Raw genomic sequence first — 19,386 nt, forward strand, 5'->3', positions numbered from 1 at the left:
CTCGGTCATGTTTTCCTGGGCACTTATGAGTTACACATGCTGCAGGGTGTAGAGGGGGGAACAGTGCTGTCCAGGATCACTAGTGATGTGCTATCCAGGGGTGCAATTCATGTTCATCTCTGCACACCCTGAAGCATGTGTAACTCATAAGTGTCCAGGAAAGCATGGCTGAGGTGTAAACTCTAGTCCAAATTGATTGCCCTAATAGCGATAGCTGCTTGTATTAAAGGGACAGTAAAGTAAAAATTAAGCTTTCATGATTCAGATAGAACATGCAATTTTAAAAAACATTCCAATTTACTTCAGTTATTAAAATGTGTTTTGTTCTCTTTGTATCTTTTATTGAAAAATAAAGAGCTCAGTGCACGTGTCTTTAGTACTCTATGGCAGCAGTGTTTTGCAACATTGTATAACAAAGCTACAAATAAAGTTGCAAAACACTGCTGCCATACAAATGACACTCCTGAGCTCTTGTAAACCTTTCTAGTTTTACTCTTCAATAAAAGATACCAAGAGAACTAAGCAAATTTGATAACAGAAGTAAACTGGAAAGTTGTTTAAAATCGCATGCTCTATCTAAATCATGAACGTTTAGTTTTGACTTTACTGTGCCTTTAATTATTTTAATGTCTGTGACTTGCTACAGTTTCTAAACATAAAGTAAAGATTATACTAGGAAAGTAATGGGCTTGATTATGTGACTTAAAAGTAGGCTGACCATATTGCCGCTTTAAGAAGGAACACATATGAAAAATACATATGTGAGGGTTCTTATACAAAACCATTTCTTTAAACAGCCCTGAAAACAGCCCTGACATATGTATTTTTCATATGCGTCCCTTTTTAAAGCGGCAATATGGTCAGCCTACTTAAAAGGTCATTCATAAAATATAGCTTTTGAGTTAAAGTGTTGCTTGTCCCTCTCTCCATAGAAATGTCAAGAAAAACATTATGTAACCTCCAAATACAAAAGCCAGTTTAGGCAAGGTTACAGTTTTTGCTTTTTGGCCTCTCTGGGGAGTGTGGGACAAAGCACAATTTTTACACAAAAGCAAGATGTGTTTAATAACTTTTTAAAGAGAACCCCACAATTTATTTTTCATGATTCAGATAGAACATACAAATGTAAACAACTTCCAAATGACTTATTTGATCAAATATGTATTATTCTCTTGGTACACTTTGTTAAAGGAGCAGCACTGTTGGGAACTAGCTGAATACATCTGGTAAGCCAATCTTGGTATGCTTTTCAGCAAAGATTGCCAAGAGAACAAAGTAAGTTAGATCATAGAAGTAAAACTGCCAAGTAGGGATAGCTATAAACAATCTTTAAATTAACTAGCTCACAGAGTTTAATTGGTTAATGCAGATCTTGTGATTTGAAATATCCAACTTTAGCCATGAAGGATATCTGAAGTTAGAAAGAGAGAATTGTAGTAGATAGCCAACTTGTTTCACTTGCCCTAGCTATTCAGCTGAATATCTCAAAAAGCTGACTTGAACCAGCCCAGGCTGAGAAAAGCATTTGTAGAAGATGATTTAACACAAGACTTAGGGGCCAATTATCTAAAAATCTCTGAGCTGGCTCTCCAGTCTTTCTATTTCCCTGCTGGAATTATATAAAGCCAGCTTTTACCTTGAAAACAGGGTGTCTCACTATATACTGCATTTTACAAAAGTGCAAAATTAAAATTATGCTTTAAAGGGACATTAAATACTAAATAAATGCTTGATAGAATAGAATATTGACAAAATAAGTGTAAAGTTTTAGGCCTAGATTTAGAGTTCGGCGGTAGCCGTCAAAACCAGCGTTAGAGGCTCCTAACGCTGGTTTTGGCCGCCCGCTGGTATTTGGAGTCAGTGATTAAAGGGTCTAACGCTCACTTTACAGCCGCGACTTTTCCATACCGCAGATCCCCCTACGCCATTTGCGTAGCCTATCTTTTCAATGGGATCTTCCTAACGCCGGTATTTAGAGTCGTTTCTGCAGTGAGCGTTAGAGCTCTAACGACAAGATTCCAGCCGCCTGAAAATAGCAGGAGTTAAGAGCTTTCTGGCTAACGCCGGTTTATAAAGCTCTTAACTACTGTACCCTAAAGTACACTAACACCCATAAACTACCTATGTACCCCTAAACCGAGGTCCCCCCACATCGCCGACACTCGATTAAAAATTTTAACCCCTAATCTGCCGACCGCCACCTACGTTATACTTATGTACCCCTAATCTGCTGCCCCTAACACCGCCGACCCCTGTATTATATCTATTAACCCCTAACTTGCCCCCCACAACGTCGCCGCAAGCTACTTAAAATAATTAACCCCTAATCTTCCGACCGCAAATCGCCGCCACCTACATTATAGCTATGTACCCCTAATCTGCTGCCCCTAACACCGCCGACCCCTATATTATATTTATTAACCCCTAACTTGCCCCCCACAACGTCGCCGCAAGCTACTTAAAATAATTAACCCCTAATCTTCCGACCGCAAATCGCCGCCACCTACGTTATCCCTATGTACCCCTAATCTGCTACCCCTAACATCGCCGACCCCTATGTTATATTTATTAACCCCTAATCTGCCCCCCTCAACGTCGCCGACACCTACCTACACTTATTAACCCCTAATCTGCCGAGCGGACCTGAGCGCTACTATAATAAAGTTATTAACCCCTAATCCGCCTCACTAACCCTATCATAAATAGTATTAACCCCTAATCTGCCCTCCCTAACATCGCCGACACCTACCTTCAATTATTAACCCCTAATCTGCCGACCGGAGCTCACCGCTATTCTAATAAATGTATTAACCCCTAAAGCTAAGTCTAACCCTAACACTAACACCCCCCTAAGTTAAATATAATTTTTATCTAACGAAATAAATTAACTCTTATTAAATAAATGATTCCTATTTAAAGCTAAATACTTACCTGTAAAATAAATCCTAATATAGCTACAATATAAATTATAATTATATTATAGCTATTTTAGGATTAATATTTATTTTACAGGCAACTTTGTAATTATTTTAACCAGGTACAATAGCTATTAAATAGTTAAGAACTATTTAATAGTTACCTAGTTAAAATAATAACAAATTTACCTGTAAAATAAATCCTAACCTAAGATATAATTAAACCTAACACTACCCTATCAATAAAATAATTAAATAAACTACCTACAATTACCTACAATTAACCTAACACTACACTATCAATAAATTAATTAAACACAATTGCTACAAATAAATAAAATTAAATAAACTATCTAAAGTACAAAAAATAAAAAAGAACTAAGTTACAGAAAATAATAAAATATTTACAAACATAAGAAAAATATTACAACAATTTTAAACTAATTACACCTACTCTAAGCCCCCTAATAAAATAACAAAGCCCCCCAAAATAAAAAATTCCCTACCCTATTCTAAAATACAAATATTACAAGCTCTTTTACCTTACCAGCCCTGAACAGGGCCCTTTGCGGGGCATGCCCCAAGAATTTCAGCTCTTTTGCCTGTAAAAAAAAACATACAATACCCCCCCCCAACATTACAACCCACCACCCACATACCCCTAATCTAACCCAAACCCCCCTTAAATAAACCTAACACTACCCCCCTGATGATCTTCCTACCTTGCTACACTGAGAATTTCTAAGTGATATTTGTTTTACTTATTTGCTGTATTTTTTTTTAAACAATCTGATTCTTTCTATATTCACTTTGATTTAACATATTTCTTTTTACCAAATAAGCACTGTTTAATATCTCTTTAAGTACACTGGATGTGCAAGATACACATAAAAATATGTACTTATAAGCACAAAATACAAAGTGTATTTGTTTGTTTTCTTTATAAATGGGCTGAAGCTGTGTATTCTATGGTTGTGTATGACATATTCTCTCAAATCCCAGCTAATTCTTTAAACATCCCCACTCTACAGTTCTCACTTTTTCTCTTGGCAAATTAAAAGTTGGTGAGGTTGTGACAAAATACCCAAAATACTTAATACTCTAAAAGAAAAACACATGCTTACAAAAATAGTGGAAATTGTAAGATGCTATATGCAGAAAGCAGTGTAATGTGATTTATATTGGCTGAAGGGTTTAATTTTTAAAGTGCACTCACTGCTAACTTTGCTCCACACAGAAGTTCCCCTTTCCAGCGAGCTCCATTAATTTTAATAGGAGAAATCAGACACTTGCAACCTGTAAGGGTCAGCAGGTAAAAAATGCCTCTGCTTTGGTGAGGTTTAGATTATCAACACATTAGTTTTTCAAAACAGCAAACAGATATTTCCCCTATTACAGAGAATAGACCATTCAAACCTGATTTCTAGTGAAATAGAGTTTTCTACAAAGCATGAAAAAAAGAGAGTGAAGAATTGCTGATAGAAACATACAATAAAAATGTAAAACATATAAAAATGGTATAACTGCATCATAAAATGTATTGTTTTTATTTAGTTTTTGTTTCCCTGAATTGAAAAACAATTTTCAATTATTTATTTTACTCAATAGGTTTAACAGAATTGAATTTTGATTTTTAGCCCCTTTGTAGAGATGCCATTATATAATGCATCATTAATAAATTGAATAAATGTTTGTTGGTAACAGAGTATTGCAATTAAAGTCAAGTTGCTCTTCATGTTTAAAGGGACATTATACACTAGATTTTTCTTTGCATAAATGTTTTGTAGATGATCCATTAATACAGTCCATCTGGGTGTGCTTTTGTAAAAATGTATAGTTTTGCTTATTTTAAAATAACATTGTGCTGATTTTCTGACTCCTAACCAAGCCCCAACGTTTTAAATATATACTGATGTATACAGACTTCAAATTGCTTCTGTTTATATAATGGTTCTTTTTATATGCAGGGGAGGGGGGTTCTGCTATCAGCCCCTTTCAGTGGGTGTCCCAGGCTTTTCTCATTAACACTGGATTTTTATTTCAGTATATGTGCATATTATTCTTTATAGTAGTGTATATTACATGCAGTTAAATGAAAATTGGTGTATACTGCCCCTTTAAGTGTCAATATTTTACAGCATTAAATACTTTAGAAGCTGATTGGGGGAGGAAGCACTGTCACCTATAAATGTGACTTAGATGTATGCTTCATACAGTGCCTGACGTGACAAGAAACATCAATACAGTAGCAGCTGCCTGCAGAGGTATTTCCTGAAGGTGCTCTGCTGTGATGTACTGTGACATTTTATTTACAATTGGATACTAGGGAGTTTGTAGATAGGTTTCTAATGAGATGCTTCCTTCCCTTCCTGTAGATCCAACTAAAATCCATATGAAATATATGCAACTATTGTGTTTTTATTCATAAACATTTCGCTGAATGAAAATGTAATACAATTAATAAATTATATATATATATATAATTAGAGTTAACAATGCAAAATAATGCAGATTACATTTAGACCATGTCTAGAATTATGTAAAAAAATGTTTTAACGACTGTAAGAATTAATTTAAATCGTTAACTGCTATCCAAAAATGAGTAGTTGATTAAAGAATTAAAAAAAGGTATAGAGGTGGTATTATTATTATTATTTTATGGAATAATTATAAACTGTTAATGCAGTTATTATAGTTGTTCATATTTAGCACAATTAACACTAACTGTATGCATAACCAATGCAATCCTAAGGGTTTCATTTCCACACAGCATGTGGTGAGATTGTCAGTGTGCCCAGATGAGGTTCAGGAGTGAGTATGAAAGTGTCAGCTCAGAAGTCCCATGATTCATTTGGAGCTCCTAATTTGCCTGGGGCTGCGTGTCTGGTGAAAAATTGTACAGGGGAGGTAAATACTTATTAGATCTTTGGGACCATCCCAAGAGGCGACATAAAAAATGTATAATCACATCTGAGGTCTGTAAATGTGGCAGGCCTATTTATCTTACCCAACAATGTGATTTTTTATTTAAAATAAACTGTAAGGAAAATACCATATGTATATAAATGTATGGCTTTAAATTAAAATATTATTAGAGTTAATGCTGAAAATGCTTCCAAACCCTAACACTTAATTTAAAATGAATAGCATTGTTGTACAATCATACATTTTATTATTTTTAAATGAATAATGTTATAATTTTGCTGGTAGATTTCCTAGTCTCAGAGCCTGTGAGCACAAATTAGGTCGTACAATTAATTAAAACTAATGGTATAACTTATTTATAACCAACCCTAGATTTTTGCTAGACTTATGTCATTACTTTTGCTCACACACGTGAATGCAGCAGTGTGTTGTTGTTGTTGTTGAGTATAAAACAAAACCAGTCCAACATATACAGACCTTCCATACCAATATTCTGTCTCCTAGACTTATTCACCATTAAAAACGTGCAGGTCAAGTGCTCTGCTGGCTAACTTCAAGAAATAAAACTGTTTTTGGTGTGATGCGTTGTGGCCCTTCATATGCACATTGGAATTTGTATTGGATGGAGTTTTTGGGTGGAATGGAAGGTATTGTTGTTTGCTCAAGAAAATGGTTTGTGCATCTCTAAGACATTTAAAATAATCTTCAATATATATGGTATTTTAATGAAGGCATTAAAACTGTAACCATAGAGATTTTAATAGGGATGTAAGACGTGTGGTTTAGACCCTGCAAATACCAATGTGACATAAAGCAGACTGCTAGTAATTAGAAAGTCACATCTGCAGGGATCTGTACAAGGAATAACACAGCAGTAGAAGATTTCCCAAGAGAATAGATTTCATTTTCAGCATATCCTTTTCCATTTCAAAACCCCTAGCAAGATTGATATTAAAAACGGAAACAATCCGTTGCTGTGTTTAAAAAAAAAAATGCAACGATGAAAATCACTTTTACTGTTCTCTCCGCCTTTTAATGTAGTTAGGATATTTAAATTTACAAAATATAGGAATCCTGATTTTATTTACTAAATGTACATACAGTAGCAACAACGAATTCACAAATCAGTCCAAAGCAGAATCATATGATCTTCAAACGTGTAATTCCTTAAAACATTTGTTTCTATATTTATATAATGTTCATATCAAAGAAGAATATAGTAAGAAGAATATAGTCCACACAGCCACACATCCACACATACTTTACTTTAGTGAAAAGATGCATGAACCCGTTTACAAACTGTAAAATGTCCCACAAGAGACTATTATTGCCCATGTAAATAATTATCATGTAGACTGCTGCCTTCCATGCTCTGTGTTCTTGTCACCTTAACATTCTAAAGGAAGTAACTAGCTTTGCCTAAACTGTTTTCAGAGGTACCAGGCGCCTGTTTGATACAACAAGGTTGCTACAGTACAACATCTAGCGTTTGATGTCACATCAGATACTTGGCTAGTGCTCATATATTGCATTATAACTAGTGAATCGCAAAGAGATAACAGAACATATGCTCTAATGCACGTCTTCATTAATTGAAGAGCTAAATGGATTTAAAGAAAGGCTACAATCCATATATAGCCATACATATATATATTATGATCAAATGGCTTGTTATTGTGTTAGCCTTTTCTCCTAACTCTTAGCTTTTTGTGCTCTATAAAGGTTTTGTGGATCCTTTCATTTGTATACACACAAGTATGCGTCTCACAGACATCAAGAGCCTATAAATAGAAAAGGTTAGAGCATTTTCCTCAGCTAAATCAATAGGACCAGTCTCCTAGTAAATTCAGCTGAGGTGTCTTATTAATTATGAAACGAATCATCTGATCTGAAGAACAACCAGTTTCCTTCAGCACCTTGCAGTCTTAATAGTAGTGACCTTTTACTCAACAAATGCTGCTTTTTTAATGTGCATATAGCCTAGTTGTATTAATAATTAAATACTATATATATATATATTCTGTAAAATCCATGTAAACTAAAATTATATTACATTTGTAATGACCAGGCACATATAATATGATTTTTTTTATCATAACCATATATCTCTGATAATATATATTGTATTTATAAATTTCTGGAAGAAACATAAATATAAAAAAGAGAGTAGCACACGTTTTTGAAACAATAATTTTATTTAATACTTTTTTACTATACTTTGTAGCAAACTTTTTTGCTGATTTGAGTTATAATAAACTTTGCTTTATATAACATTTATTTATTTTAAAATCAAGGCTCTTTTTAATGTCAAAATTGTGTATTTATATATATTTTTTTTTTTTTTTTTTATTATTTTTCTGTTTTTGTTTTGTTTTTACTATGGTACGATTATACATTTATTTCCCCCTTTGTGGTTAACACTCTTGGATACTTCATTAATATGTGTAACATCTAAACCAATAATTTAACTAAAGGCAGTGAAGTTTGAAATAATCTTGGCAACAGCAGATAAAGCTAAACTCCCTCAGCAATCCATTCATCAAAATCATTCATTCACACATTCATCCATTTACCCATTCAGTCGTTTTACTAATTTATTAGTGTGTTCTTTCCTGAATAATTCTATTTTAATGCCGTACCATAAGCAGCTACTCTCCTTGGTCACATTGTTGCAGTGTGTTGTGGATAACATGGTGATGATTGAACAAGGTCTTATCTATGAGATGGTGATAATTATCAACCATTTGCTGCACATATAAACACCTACAGTACATCTTAGACTTACAAATCCCTTGGCTTTTTTCTGAATTGTGTGTTATTACAAGAAGAGCCCACAACCATTTCCTCCACTTATATTGTTATTATTATTATTGATATTATTATTAAGTGGCCCAGGGCCTTTCCTGAGTTTCTTTTGCAAAAAAAGGGCTCAAGGTTTTCTTTATTCTGTTTGAAAATGTAAAGCTGAGGTCCGGTTTTGGCTGTTGTTGCTCAATGTTTGGTAACATTTGGCGAACAAAACACGAAATAAAGAATATTGATTTTTTTTTTCCCCACAATCCTAGATGGTTATTTTTCAGCTTCACAGAGAATCACATACGTCCCCCAAGAACGGATAGATTATTTCCTTTAGATATCCATTAGGTGGAGAGTGTAAATGGATTCCTGATGCTTTGGATGAACTAGAAGATCCAGATAAGTATAGCAGAGAGAGACACCATGAGCAAAGGCAGGTAGGCAGGGAGAAAGAGCCTAGGGCTTGATGATCCATTAGAACCACTGCAAAGTTCGAACAAGCTGCCTTGAAAATCGAGATTTTTGGATTCCCTTTTCAGTTTTTCCCAAATTTCTGTCGCCCCTTTCTGGCAATCCGCAAGGGCTGTGATCGTGCAAACGTGGAAATCGTCCCAGTATCTAGGTAGAAGGAAAGAGATTAATGTCCCATCAGCTTGAAATGCACTTTGGGGAAACACTTCCAAAAATAATAAAAGTAAAATAAAAACTATAGTAATAAAATACTAAATGTATGTCTTTTTAAAAAATTTAGAACAAAACAAATACAATATTTTCTGATATTTTCGATCTTATTTTGGTTGTTAAATTAATGGGACCTAAGTAAGAAAGCGATTAAAAAGCTGTCGAGAATCGATGATCCTTAGGGAAGACTTATTATCTCTAATATTCTTAATTGCTACTACACAATTTTCATGATGTAGTTATTTAACAGCGCCCCTTCTGTATCTCGTTTGAGGTAGAAAAAAAAAAAAAAAAAAAAGTGTTGTGCGCATGTACCACAGGCAACAGGAATTCTGGGCTGAAACCAAATTAAAATGGTCTTTCAGTAGTGTATATCCTATGATGCATTGTCTTAAAAGTATTTTTGTTGTCTGAATATGTATATACTAAAGTTGAGAAAATTGCTTTTAGATCTTACAAGGGGTGAATATCTGTGCACAGTTTTCTTGAGAATCGGCTGTTCCCCTGCTGTATTGGTGTGCAGTGCACATGTGTATTGGAGGAATGATTCCAAAAGCATTTTTTTTTCATCAACACTAACATTATTTTACCACTAACATTTAAAACGTGTAGCCCCCACACCACTACCTTTTGCCTTTCTTTCTTTTCAACTGAATTGTTTAAAATTCATTGACATTTTATGAAAAATGAACGTGATAATACCGCCCAATCATAGAAGGTTAAATCGATGATTTAAGTAGTAAAAACATATAGTGGCAACTTGGCACCCATGTTGTTTTTTATATGTTGTTCAGTCGTTTGAAATGAATATAATTATAGTAAAAATGTTACAAGGAATTAGATAGCCGAATTTGTATTTAATAGAGAAAACAGAAAAACTAAAATACACCGTTTTTCTTTCATACTATACTATATCTCCCATTACCAAGTGAATTGCACCACACTGCTTTATCTTATTGATTTCTTTTTTAACGCGGATAGCTCATTTCTATTGTAGAATTACTAACATATGATCAGTATAGCTCCCAAACTCAATAAGCTTGTGTAACTTGAAGTTTAAACAACTCTGATCGCATTTCTCTGATGTAATATTGTACTCCAAACCGATTACATTTTAAATCATAAGTGTTAGCTCCCAGGAGGAATGGTATATTTAAAACAGGCCTTTGACCTCAGACCTCCCTTCATCTCTTGATCTCTAATCTCTCCCTACTCCCTCCCCTTAGATTCTCCTCCCTGATCTCCCTTTACTGTAAGGAATGAATGTGGATGTGCTTGGTTTGTAGATGTGTAAGTCTGTGATCCTAGACAGGCGCCTGCTCATGTTGTATTAAAGTATTCCTGCAGAATAAAATTTATGAGCACTCTAAGATTGAAGTTTACAACAATGTTTCTACATTTGTAATAAATAATGAGATACTGAGATGCCAGAAGGGCTGAGTGAGTCTCTCATACAATATCTTTCCTGTAATTGCATTTCCCAAAGGAAAACTTTATCTTTCCTAAATCAGTTTACAGACTCAAAGAAAAGAAAAATAAGCATCTAAATGCAGCTGCTCTTAAACTACTGTATTACATCGTGAATCTGTGTATGTTTTTGGTCTAATTTTTATATGCACACCCTTTGATAGCTGGATATAAAATATGTTAATCGAGGAACTATCGTGCATAATAAATATACTCACAGTCATAAAAATATCTTTATGATTGGGAGGTTTAAACTATTTTAAACTGTAGTAGTTAAAGTTATTAACGATTACAAATATAACTCCCTTTAAATGAAAAATTGCTTTGTTTAAATGTCGTACCAAAATAAATGCAACATTTAAATTTAGATCCACAGTTCAGTTAAGTGACTTTTGTATAAAAATGTTGTATGAAAAATGTATATATACCCCATAAATATTTGAATTCATTTTTACATCCCCTTATAGTTTTATGCAAAAAGAACCCAGAAAAATCCTGATATTTTATTAATTCAAATAGACTTTTTTAATAGCTTTTTTTTTTCTCTTCAGCTTGAGAAATTCACGTACATTTACCAAATTCAATAGTCTATAAAGAACAGCAGCCCTGCCTATCTTTCATAAATGATAGGTACCAACTACGGTCATATCTGGAACATACATTTACAGCACTGATAAAAGATCACGTTTGAAATCCCCAGGGGAATGAACACGTCAATTAAATAGACAGGAAGACATACAAATCATCTCATAAACTGAAAAATATAAAGCAAAATCTGAGACGTGTTGCTGCTTTGCCTTTTTGTTACTACTACTACTACTACTACATCATTGCAGATGTGTGCACTAGTCAACGAATATTTGTGGAAATCACACAGACACATACACACACAAAGAACACACACACACAAACACAAAAATAAAACAGTCTGCTTTAGCATTCCAAATATATTTCCCCCAATTTAACAGATATGTTTCCTATAATGAATTACTGTATAAAGCTATTCAACCCTCACTAAATAAATGTGCAATTGAGAAAACCATATAAATAAATACAGAGAAAATAAAAAGAGACTGTACAGTATTCTTTGTGTATGTGTGCCTATATACAACATAAAAACACGATTCGACCTACCCAAACTGATGGGGAAATATAACTCTGCATATTTAATATTATTTAAGTATACTCGTCCTCCTTTGATATAGCAGATTAAGTATAACATTTGTTAATGTGTCACGAAGCTTAAATTTAAAATGAGAGAATAAAATAAGTAATATTCCACCACATGGTTCCCTTTGATCATATTTAAAATAACTAGATATTGAACCCACCCTTATATATATATATATATATATATATATATATATATATATATATATATATATATATATATATATATATATACACAATAACAATGTATTCATTTAACTATTAGTGTATCTTACTGTAATGTCAAGAATTGCTGAAAATGTATGGGATGTACTAACTAGATATAAATCAACTACAATATGTTTGCAGGTGGTTAACATTTCAAGTGTCAATAAAACTCAATGAAGCTAAGAGACAAATCCCTTTAGTAGCAAGAATTGAGCATGCAGGCTTTGAGACACATCAAGACAAACTGAGGTTATTAATGTGTTGTGTTATTTTAAAATAAATGAGTTAGACTTACGAGCAAATGGTGTTGAGGTTTTTCTCGTCGTCCAGGTCTTGCGGATATTTGGCCATTTTATCGCCCAGCTTGAGCAAACAGTCCGAGAAGCCCTGAAAGACCGCATCACAGTTGCCTGCTGCCCTCACCGCCTGAGCCAAGTATGCTGGGGACAGACAGATCAGCACCACATCAGATAGACAGCTCCGAGTCAGATTACTGTACATTCTAATCATATTCGTATATTATATTTATTACATCGTTGTTTTATTGCTCAAAAACGCACTTTATTATTAAAAAACCTGCAGTGCATTAGATCTGTTTTCAATTATATGTGATATGCTTATTGCTTAATAAAAGTAACACTCAAGCTAAAAGCTAAACATACTGTATCATAATATAGGTGCTCAAATATGCCTTTGTTAAAAGTTATTTTTAGAACAAAATACTTCTTACTTAATTTTTTAAACAAATATATGGATATTGTATGGTTATTTCTAATCATTATTTCGTGTGTGTGTATATATATATATTTTATATATGTTTTGTAGATTTTGTATTGCAGTGATTGTTTTTTGTAAATATTTTAATAGATGTAATGTTTAAAAATATAAAATGAATATTAACTACACACTTTTTACCTTAAAAATGTCTAGTAAGTAAAAGTCACAACAATATTTACAAACAAGGGTTGCTTATATTAAAACATAAGCCACTAAGTGGTTTTGTTTGCTATATAAGAGAACCAACTGGAGCAAATGTGACATTACAATATAAATGATTTATGTGTAAAATATACAGCTTAGACATAATTAAAAAAACACGGATCAAAATAAAATTAAAATGACCAAATATACCCAAATCTATCACATCGAGTTCTTTACAATACGAATTCATATATAAAACACTGTATTATATATAACTGCTAAACAGGGAACTGTTAATTCTCATTTTAAGAATGTTTCTTTTAAACGTTTAATATTTCCCCCACCTCACTTTAAGGAATTGTCTAATAAGATTTGATATCAATTCAGTCTTAAATATTACACACGTACTCCCCAAACAATCCCTAGGTTTTGAGTCACAGACGAATTGAATATACTGTGTACAAAGAATACTGCAGTGAGCAGATTGTGATCCCTGCATAAGGGGTTGGCAGATTCTTATTATAAAGCTCATCCTCCCTTTTCTACAATAAATAAATAAATAAATATATAAAAGAGATAGGTGCCCTTGACTCTCACAAACTGGATTCTAGGTCATCTGCATTTTTTTAAACTGTAACACATAGTGCCACTAGGAATTTTAGAAGTGAAAAATAACTTCATATACTCACAGTCACACACACACACATATATATATATATATATATATATATATATATATATATATATATATATATATATATATATATATATATATATATATATATAAATCTGATTTAGTAGTAGCTTCAGAAATCTTTATATTCAATTATAATGACACATTGTGGTAATCTATAGATCATATAGATCATCCATAATTCTCATAATCAGGTCACATAATACAAACTTAATTATTATAAAAAAGAAAATAGTTTCCATATTTTTAACAAATGTTATGCTTTATTTCATTTTCCAAAAGAAATGGCCACTAATGAGTGAGATAGTGGAACTAGAAAGAAACATGTATGTATTGACTATTTTAAAAAAGCGAAGAGAATGCAAAATGTATTAAAATATTAGTGTTTAAATTGACACAAACATAAAAAATGACACAGTGATACACATACGTATAACAAATGTGTGTAATTAAATAGATACGTTTTTAAAGACTGAATATAAATTGTTGGCCCATACATAACATTATTAATGGATGCAACCAGTTAAAAAAATACAAAGCTGAATGCAGAATTTGAACATCTCACCCCCTTTTTCAATAAAAAGAATATCACAAAGTGCGCATGACAGATGCTTTCCGGATGAAGGTGACACATTCCTATTATATGTATAAATTAAAATGTGAGAGCTTTGTGCACACAGTTCGTTTCTCTAATTGGTCGTAAGTCACGAACTATGTAGTCTGGTGTCAGCATGTAATTGTGAACAGAGCAGAATATCAACCAGAAACAAGAATATAAAGAAGGCAAATAGTCACCAAATTCTCATCCACCATTACACTGTCTAATCAATTTCAGTTTACGCTCTGCTCCATATGCGCATGCGTAACTTTTAACCACTCTAATATAAAAGCACAACCTGTGCAGCAGAGATTTAACCTGCAACAATAGTGACAATTCTTGTTTGGTTGTCTTCTTCCCTGTGACAACCAGCAAGGGCAGAGTTAAATTATTACCAGATTAATTGGAACAGCACCACTAGCTTCAATTGCACCCACACACTAAGCTGCTAAAAGAGCTATACTAGAACCAGAGGTATGTGCCAGCATCCATTTTTCTTTGGATAGCAAAATACCTGCAAGCCATTGGCAGACTAATATAAAAGACAGGCAATGACTGCACATGCAAAAATATATATGAACATTTTTCAATCTATATATAAACATTCATATTTTGTCTTAGAAAATGTAATAACCAGTATTAATCTGGGTTTGTAAGTATTGCTAATAAATTCCCGAATACAACGGAAAATTTGCTTTCCTTCCACAAACATATTTGCAACGGTAACTACACCCGCTTAAATGTTGACTATTATATATATATATATATATATATATATATATATATATATATATATATATATATATGAGATCAGTTTATGATCAGTTATAAAATAAATATATATATATTGTCAATAAACATGCTTATAACAATCAACCTTGTCTAATCATTTTGCTCTATACAGCATTAATATTGAAAGCACCTTTTCACAGGTGACATTAATCCTACTTTTCTACAGCATCTGAGATTACAGGGCATTGCAGATAACATGACTGATATAAAAAATAATCGATGCCAGACTAATTTAAAGCAACACAGAGCTAGTTTTCCTTATGTTTAAACATAAAACAACTGAATAGAAATTGTGTTAAATTTTCTTCTACAGAAACAAAATGTTAACCTTACAAATGTAAGGCAACTAAATTCTCGCCAAATTTAATCTATACCCTTCAGACAAGTTATACCTAAATTACATATATATATTTTTTTTTTAAAAAAACGTATTCTTATTTATAATAATGGTAGTAATAAGAGTATTAGTAACAGCAACACATAGTTTAATTTTATTACAAAAAACATTTGCCAATTGCTTACAATAGGTGAAACAAAGACATCTAATACATTTCTTCTGCAGAAATAATAACGTTGTATTCGCCTTTCAACAACTGGTCTTTTTACCTTGTAATTAGCAACCATTCTCAAGGTGTTGATGTTTGCATATATAGCCCCTAAAGTCATTAGTGGTGGAAAGTCAATTTTTAACGTCTCTGCTAAAAGCCACAAGGGTCCAGGAAGAATGAAGGGAAACTATCGCTGAATGATGTAATCTATCTATCTTTCTATCTATATATCTATCTATCATCTTTATCTTACTATTTCAACATAGATAGCTAGATAGAAAGCAAGATATACAGATTGATAGATAAATTGATAGATGATATATATATATATATATAAATAGATAGATGATAGATAAATAAATAAATAGATGATAGATAAATAGATGATAGATAGATAGATAGATAGATAGATAATAGAAAGTAATTACTTTTATTGTCCTCAAGTACTTTCTCTGCCACCATAATCGGATACCTTGCTCACAGATTAGCGATGAAAATATTTAGGCATCTGAGTTGCCCTAATTATATGCCTTCATATTGCAACCATTTTATCTGCAGTTGCTAATTGGGAGTTTTCTTTTCATCCAGAATCTAGTCTGATGAATTTTACTTGCTCATGGTGGCAAACTGGAACCAGTCAGGAGCCCTCAGGGTTCCCCATTGTGTGAAACAGTAAGTGTGAGGACTTCTGTCACTTGGGCCCATTTTCACAGGGTTACATGGGAGAGATGCCAAAGAGAGCAGATTCTAGCAGGCAATGTCGCAGTGAACAGACTGGTTGTGATCTTGGGTAATGTTTGGCACAGGCCTTCTCAATAGGAAATAAGCAGTCTACCTCCAGTCTAAATCACTAGCAGATTTCACACATATTAAAATAATATCTCACAGATATATACAAATACACCCATAAACTACATTTTTTTTTTTCAAATTCACTTTGATTTAACTGTTATATTTTATTTCGGTTTACGCTTTTAATATTTAACCTTTGCATTTTACGATATTTTACGGTTTTTTTTATTATTAGATTCTTACTTTTAACACACACACACACACACACACACATATATATATATATATATATATATATATATATATATATATATATATATATATCACACATACACACATATAAGATTCTTGCCTATATGTGCTAATTTCCTATGCACATATTTACATTGATTTATATATATATATATATATATATATATATATATATATATATATATATATATATATATATATATATATATATATATATACTGTACATTAAAATGACAGAATGCAATTTTGCTGTTTGGGCTCACTACTTGCGTTAATAATGATATAATTATATATACATACTGTGAATCTGTCGATCTGAATTTTTCCATTTAGTAAATTAACACCACGTTTTAATGGGCTAATTACTAGAATTCTAAATGATTTTGCTGCATTATTTCCTATTATTTTTAAGCAGCTGTGTATATATTTAAACAAAAAAATGTTCTGCATTTTAAGAGAAGTATGATTTTTATCACAACATTTAAGACACAACAAATTCTAGCACTAAACTCCATTATTTGGTGTGCATTTCATATACAAAACTGCAGATGCAAGCTGATATATTAATGTTTCATGTCTTATCGATCCAATCACAATTAGTTTTTCATAGATCTCTGTACATTTTAAGAAAGGGGTAGATGAAGGGAAAATTCGAGAATACAAGATATGGTAAAGCTTATAGTTTTACACGAATTTAGGTAAAATAAACCATTTGACTATAGCACTGCATTACGCTTACCTAGATGCACAGCAAGGACCAGAAGAATATATCTGCCGTTCAACTTAAGTCCCATCCTACATTGAATAAAACCATTGGAGATTGTAGATCTTAAATAGTTACTTTGGAAAACCTTGGTGGAGATTGAAAACTAGGCATTGCCAACAAGTTCCTGCATCTGAGATTTTGCAGAGACGGAGAGAAAAGGGAAGGGAATGGTGGAAAGGGAGAGAAGGAGAGAGCCTGGAATGGATCACACCATTAGGAGAGGGGAGGGTGGGCACATCCCCCGCCCACACCCTGCCTGGACTTGACGTAAAGAGGGTGGCACTGGACCAGTTGCTTTAATATGTGCCTTGGAGGAGGAGAGCCATTTCTAGTCATCAGTTGGAATTATACAGAAATACTCTCATTAGTGTGCAGCTAGCATGAGGGCCACACCATCACTCTGCTGAAGAAAACATACTTCCTGGAGGTGCATGGGTTAACCTCATAGCTAAGAACAGATTATTTCATTTAGTTGTATACCTTGCCTTTGTTCACATTGGATTTTGTTTTATGATAGTTCAGAAATACAAAGTACAGTTTTCAGAACAGGGACATGATTCAATAATCTATCACTTCATGAACTATATGTTTATCTGTGTGTTACTGCAAAAACGACATCATCTGTGGGACAAATTGTATCAATAGTTAATAGTCTGACTCTTTAAATAGGCCAGTGATTTGTTTTTCTTTTAAAGCGCGCAATCAGCTATTTTGCCTGTTATATAAATTCCATTTTCATCTGCTAATATTTTAATTGTATATGGGCCAAGCATGAAACATATTAGTATGACATTTGTTAAAAATGTATTGCTTTTGCCATCCAGATACCCCTCTAAGAGTAATAATAATAGTTTTGCAATTTAAAAAATAGAAGTGTTTACCATAATAAAAGAGTTTACCATAACTATAGCATCTGCGTAGAGGGACCTAAATATACTGGATCTTCTCTTTACATTAATATCAGCTCTTCTCTAGCTGGGAGGAGCTAAAGACTAGATCATGCCACCTTTCTCCTGAAATCATTCTGTACTTTTTTGTATTACCTATATTTACTATATATATATATATGTGATCTATCTATCTATTTATCTATCTATCTATCTCTATCCTCTTTATCTATATCATCTATCATCTATCTATCTATCTATCTATCTATCTATCTATCTATCTCTCACTCTCTCTCTATCCTCTCTATCTATATCATCTATCATCTATCTATCTATCTCTCTCTGTCTGCCCTGTGTGTATGTTCGTCTATTATCTATCTATCTATCTATCTATCTATCTATCTCTGTCTGCCCTGTGTGTATGTTCGTCTATCATCTATCATCTATCTATCTATCTATCTATCTATCTATCTATCTATCTATCTATCTATCTATCATCTATCTATCATCTATCTATCTATCTATCTATCAATCATCTATATCTATCTATCATCTATCTATCTATCTATCTATCTATCATCTATCTATCTATCTATCTATCTATCTATTTATCTCTCACTCTCTCTATCCTCTCTATCTATATCTATATCATCTATCAATCTATCTATATCTGTCTATCTATCTATCTATCTATCTAACTATATCTATCATCTATCTATCATCATCTATCTATCTAACTATATCTATCATCTATCTATCATCTATCTATCTATCTATCTATCTATTATCTATCTATCTATCTCTCACTCTCTCTATCCTCTCTATCTATATCTATATCATCTATCAATCTATCTATATCTATCTATCTATCTAACTATATCATCTATCTATCATCATCTATCTATCTAACTATATCTATCATCTATCTATCATCTATCTATCATCTTTCTATCTATCTATCTATCTATCTATCTA

General features: G+C 32.7%; 1 protein-coding gene across 1 annotated transcript; it reads right to left on the reverse strand.

Annotated features, from left to right (window-relative positions):
• Nucleotides 1-8,016: 8,016 nt before the first annotated feature.
• On the reverse strand, nucleotides 8,017-17,687 carry NRN1 (neuritin 1). Its single transcript, XM_053713098.1, has 3 exons — nucleotides 17,498-17,687; nucleotides 12,457-12,601; nucleotides 8,017-9,254 (listed from the first exon to the last, which is right to left on the reverse strand). The coding sequence occupies exons 1-3, from the start codon at nucleotides 17,550-17,552 to the stop codon at nucleotides 9,023-9,025; spliced, it is 432 nt and encodes a 143-aa protein (XP_053569073.1). The 5' UTR covers nucleotides 17,553-17,687; the 3' UTR covers nucleotides 8,017-9,022.
• Between the last annotated feature and the right edge of the window lie 1,699 nt (nucleotides 17,688-19,386).

The sequence above is a fragment of the Bombina bombina genome, chromosome 5 (genome assembly GCF_027579735.1).
Source record: "Bombina bombina isolate aBomBom1 chromosome 5, aBomBom1.pri, whole genome shotgun sequence".
Taxonomy (NCBI): Eukaryota; Metazoa; Chordata; class Amphibia; order Anura; family Bombinatoridae; genus Bombina; species Bombina bombina.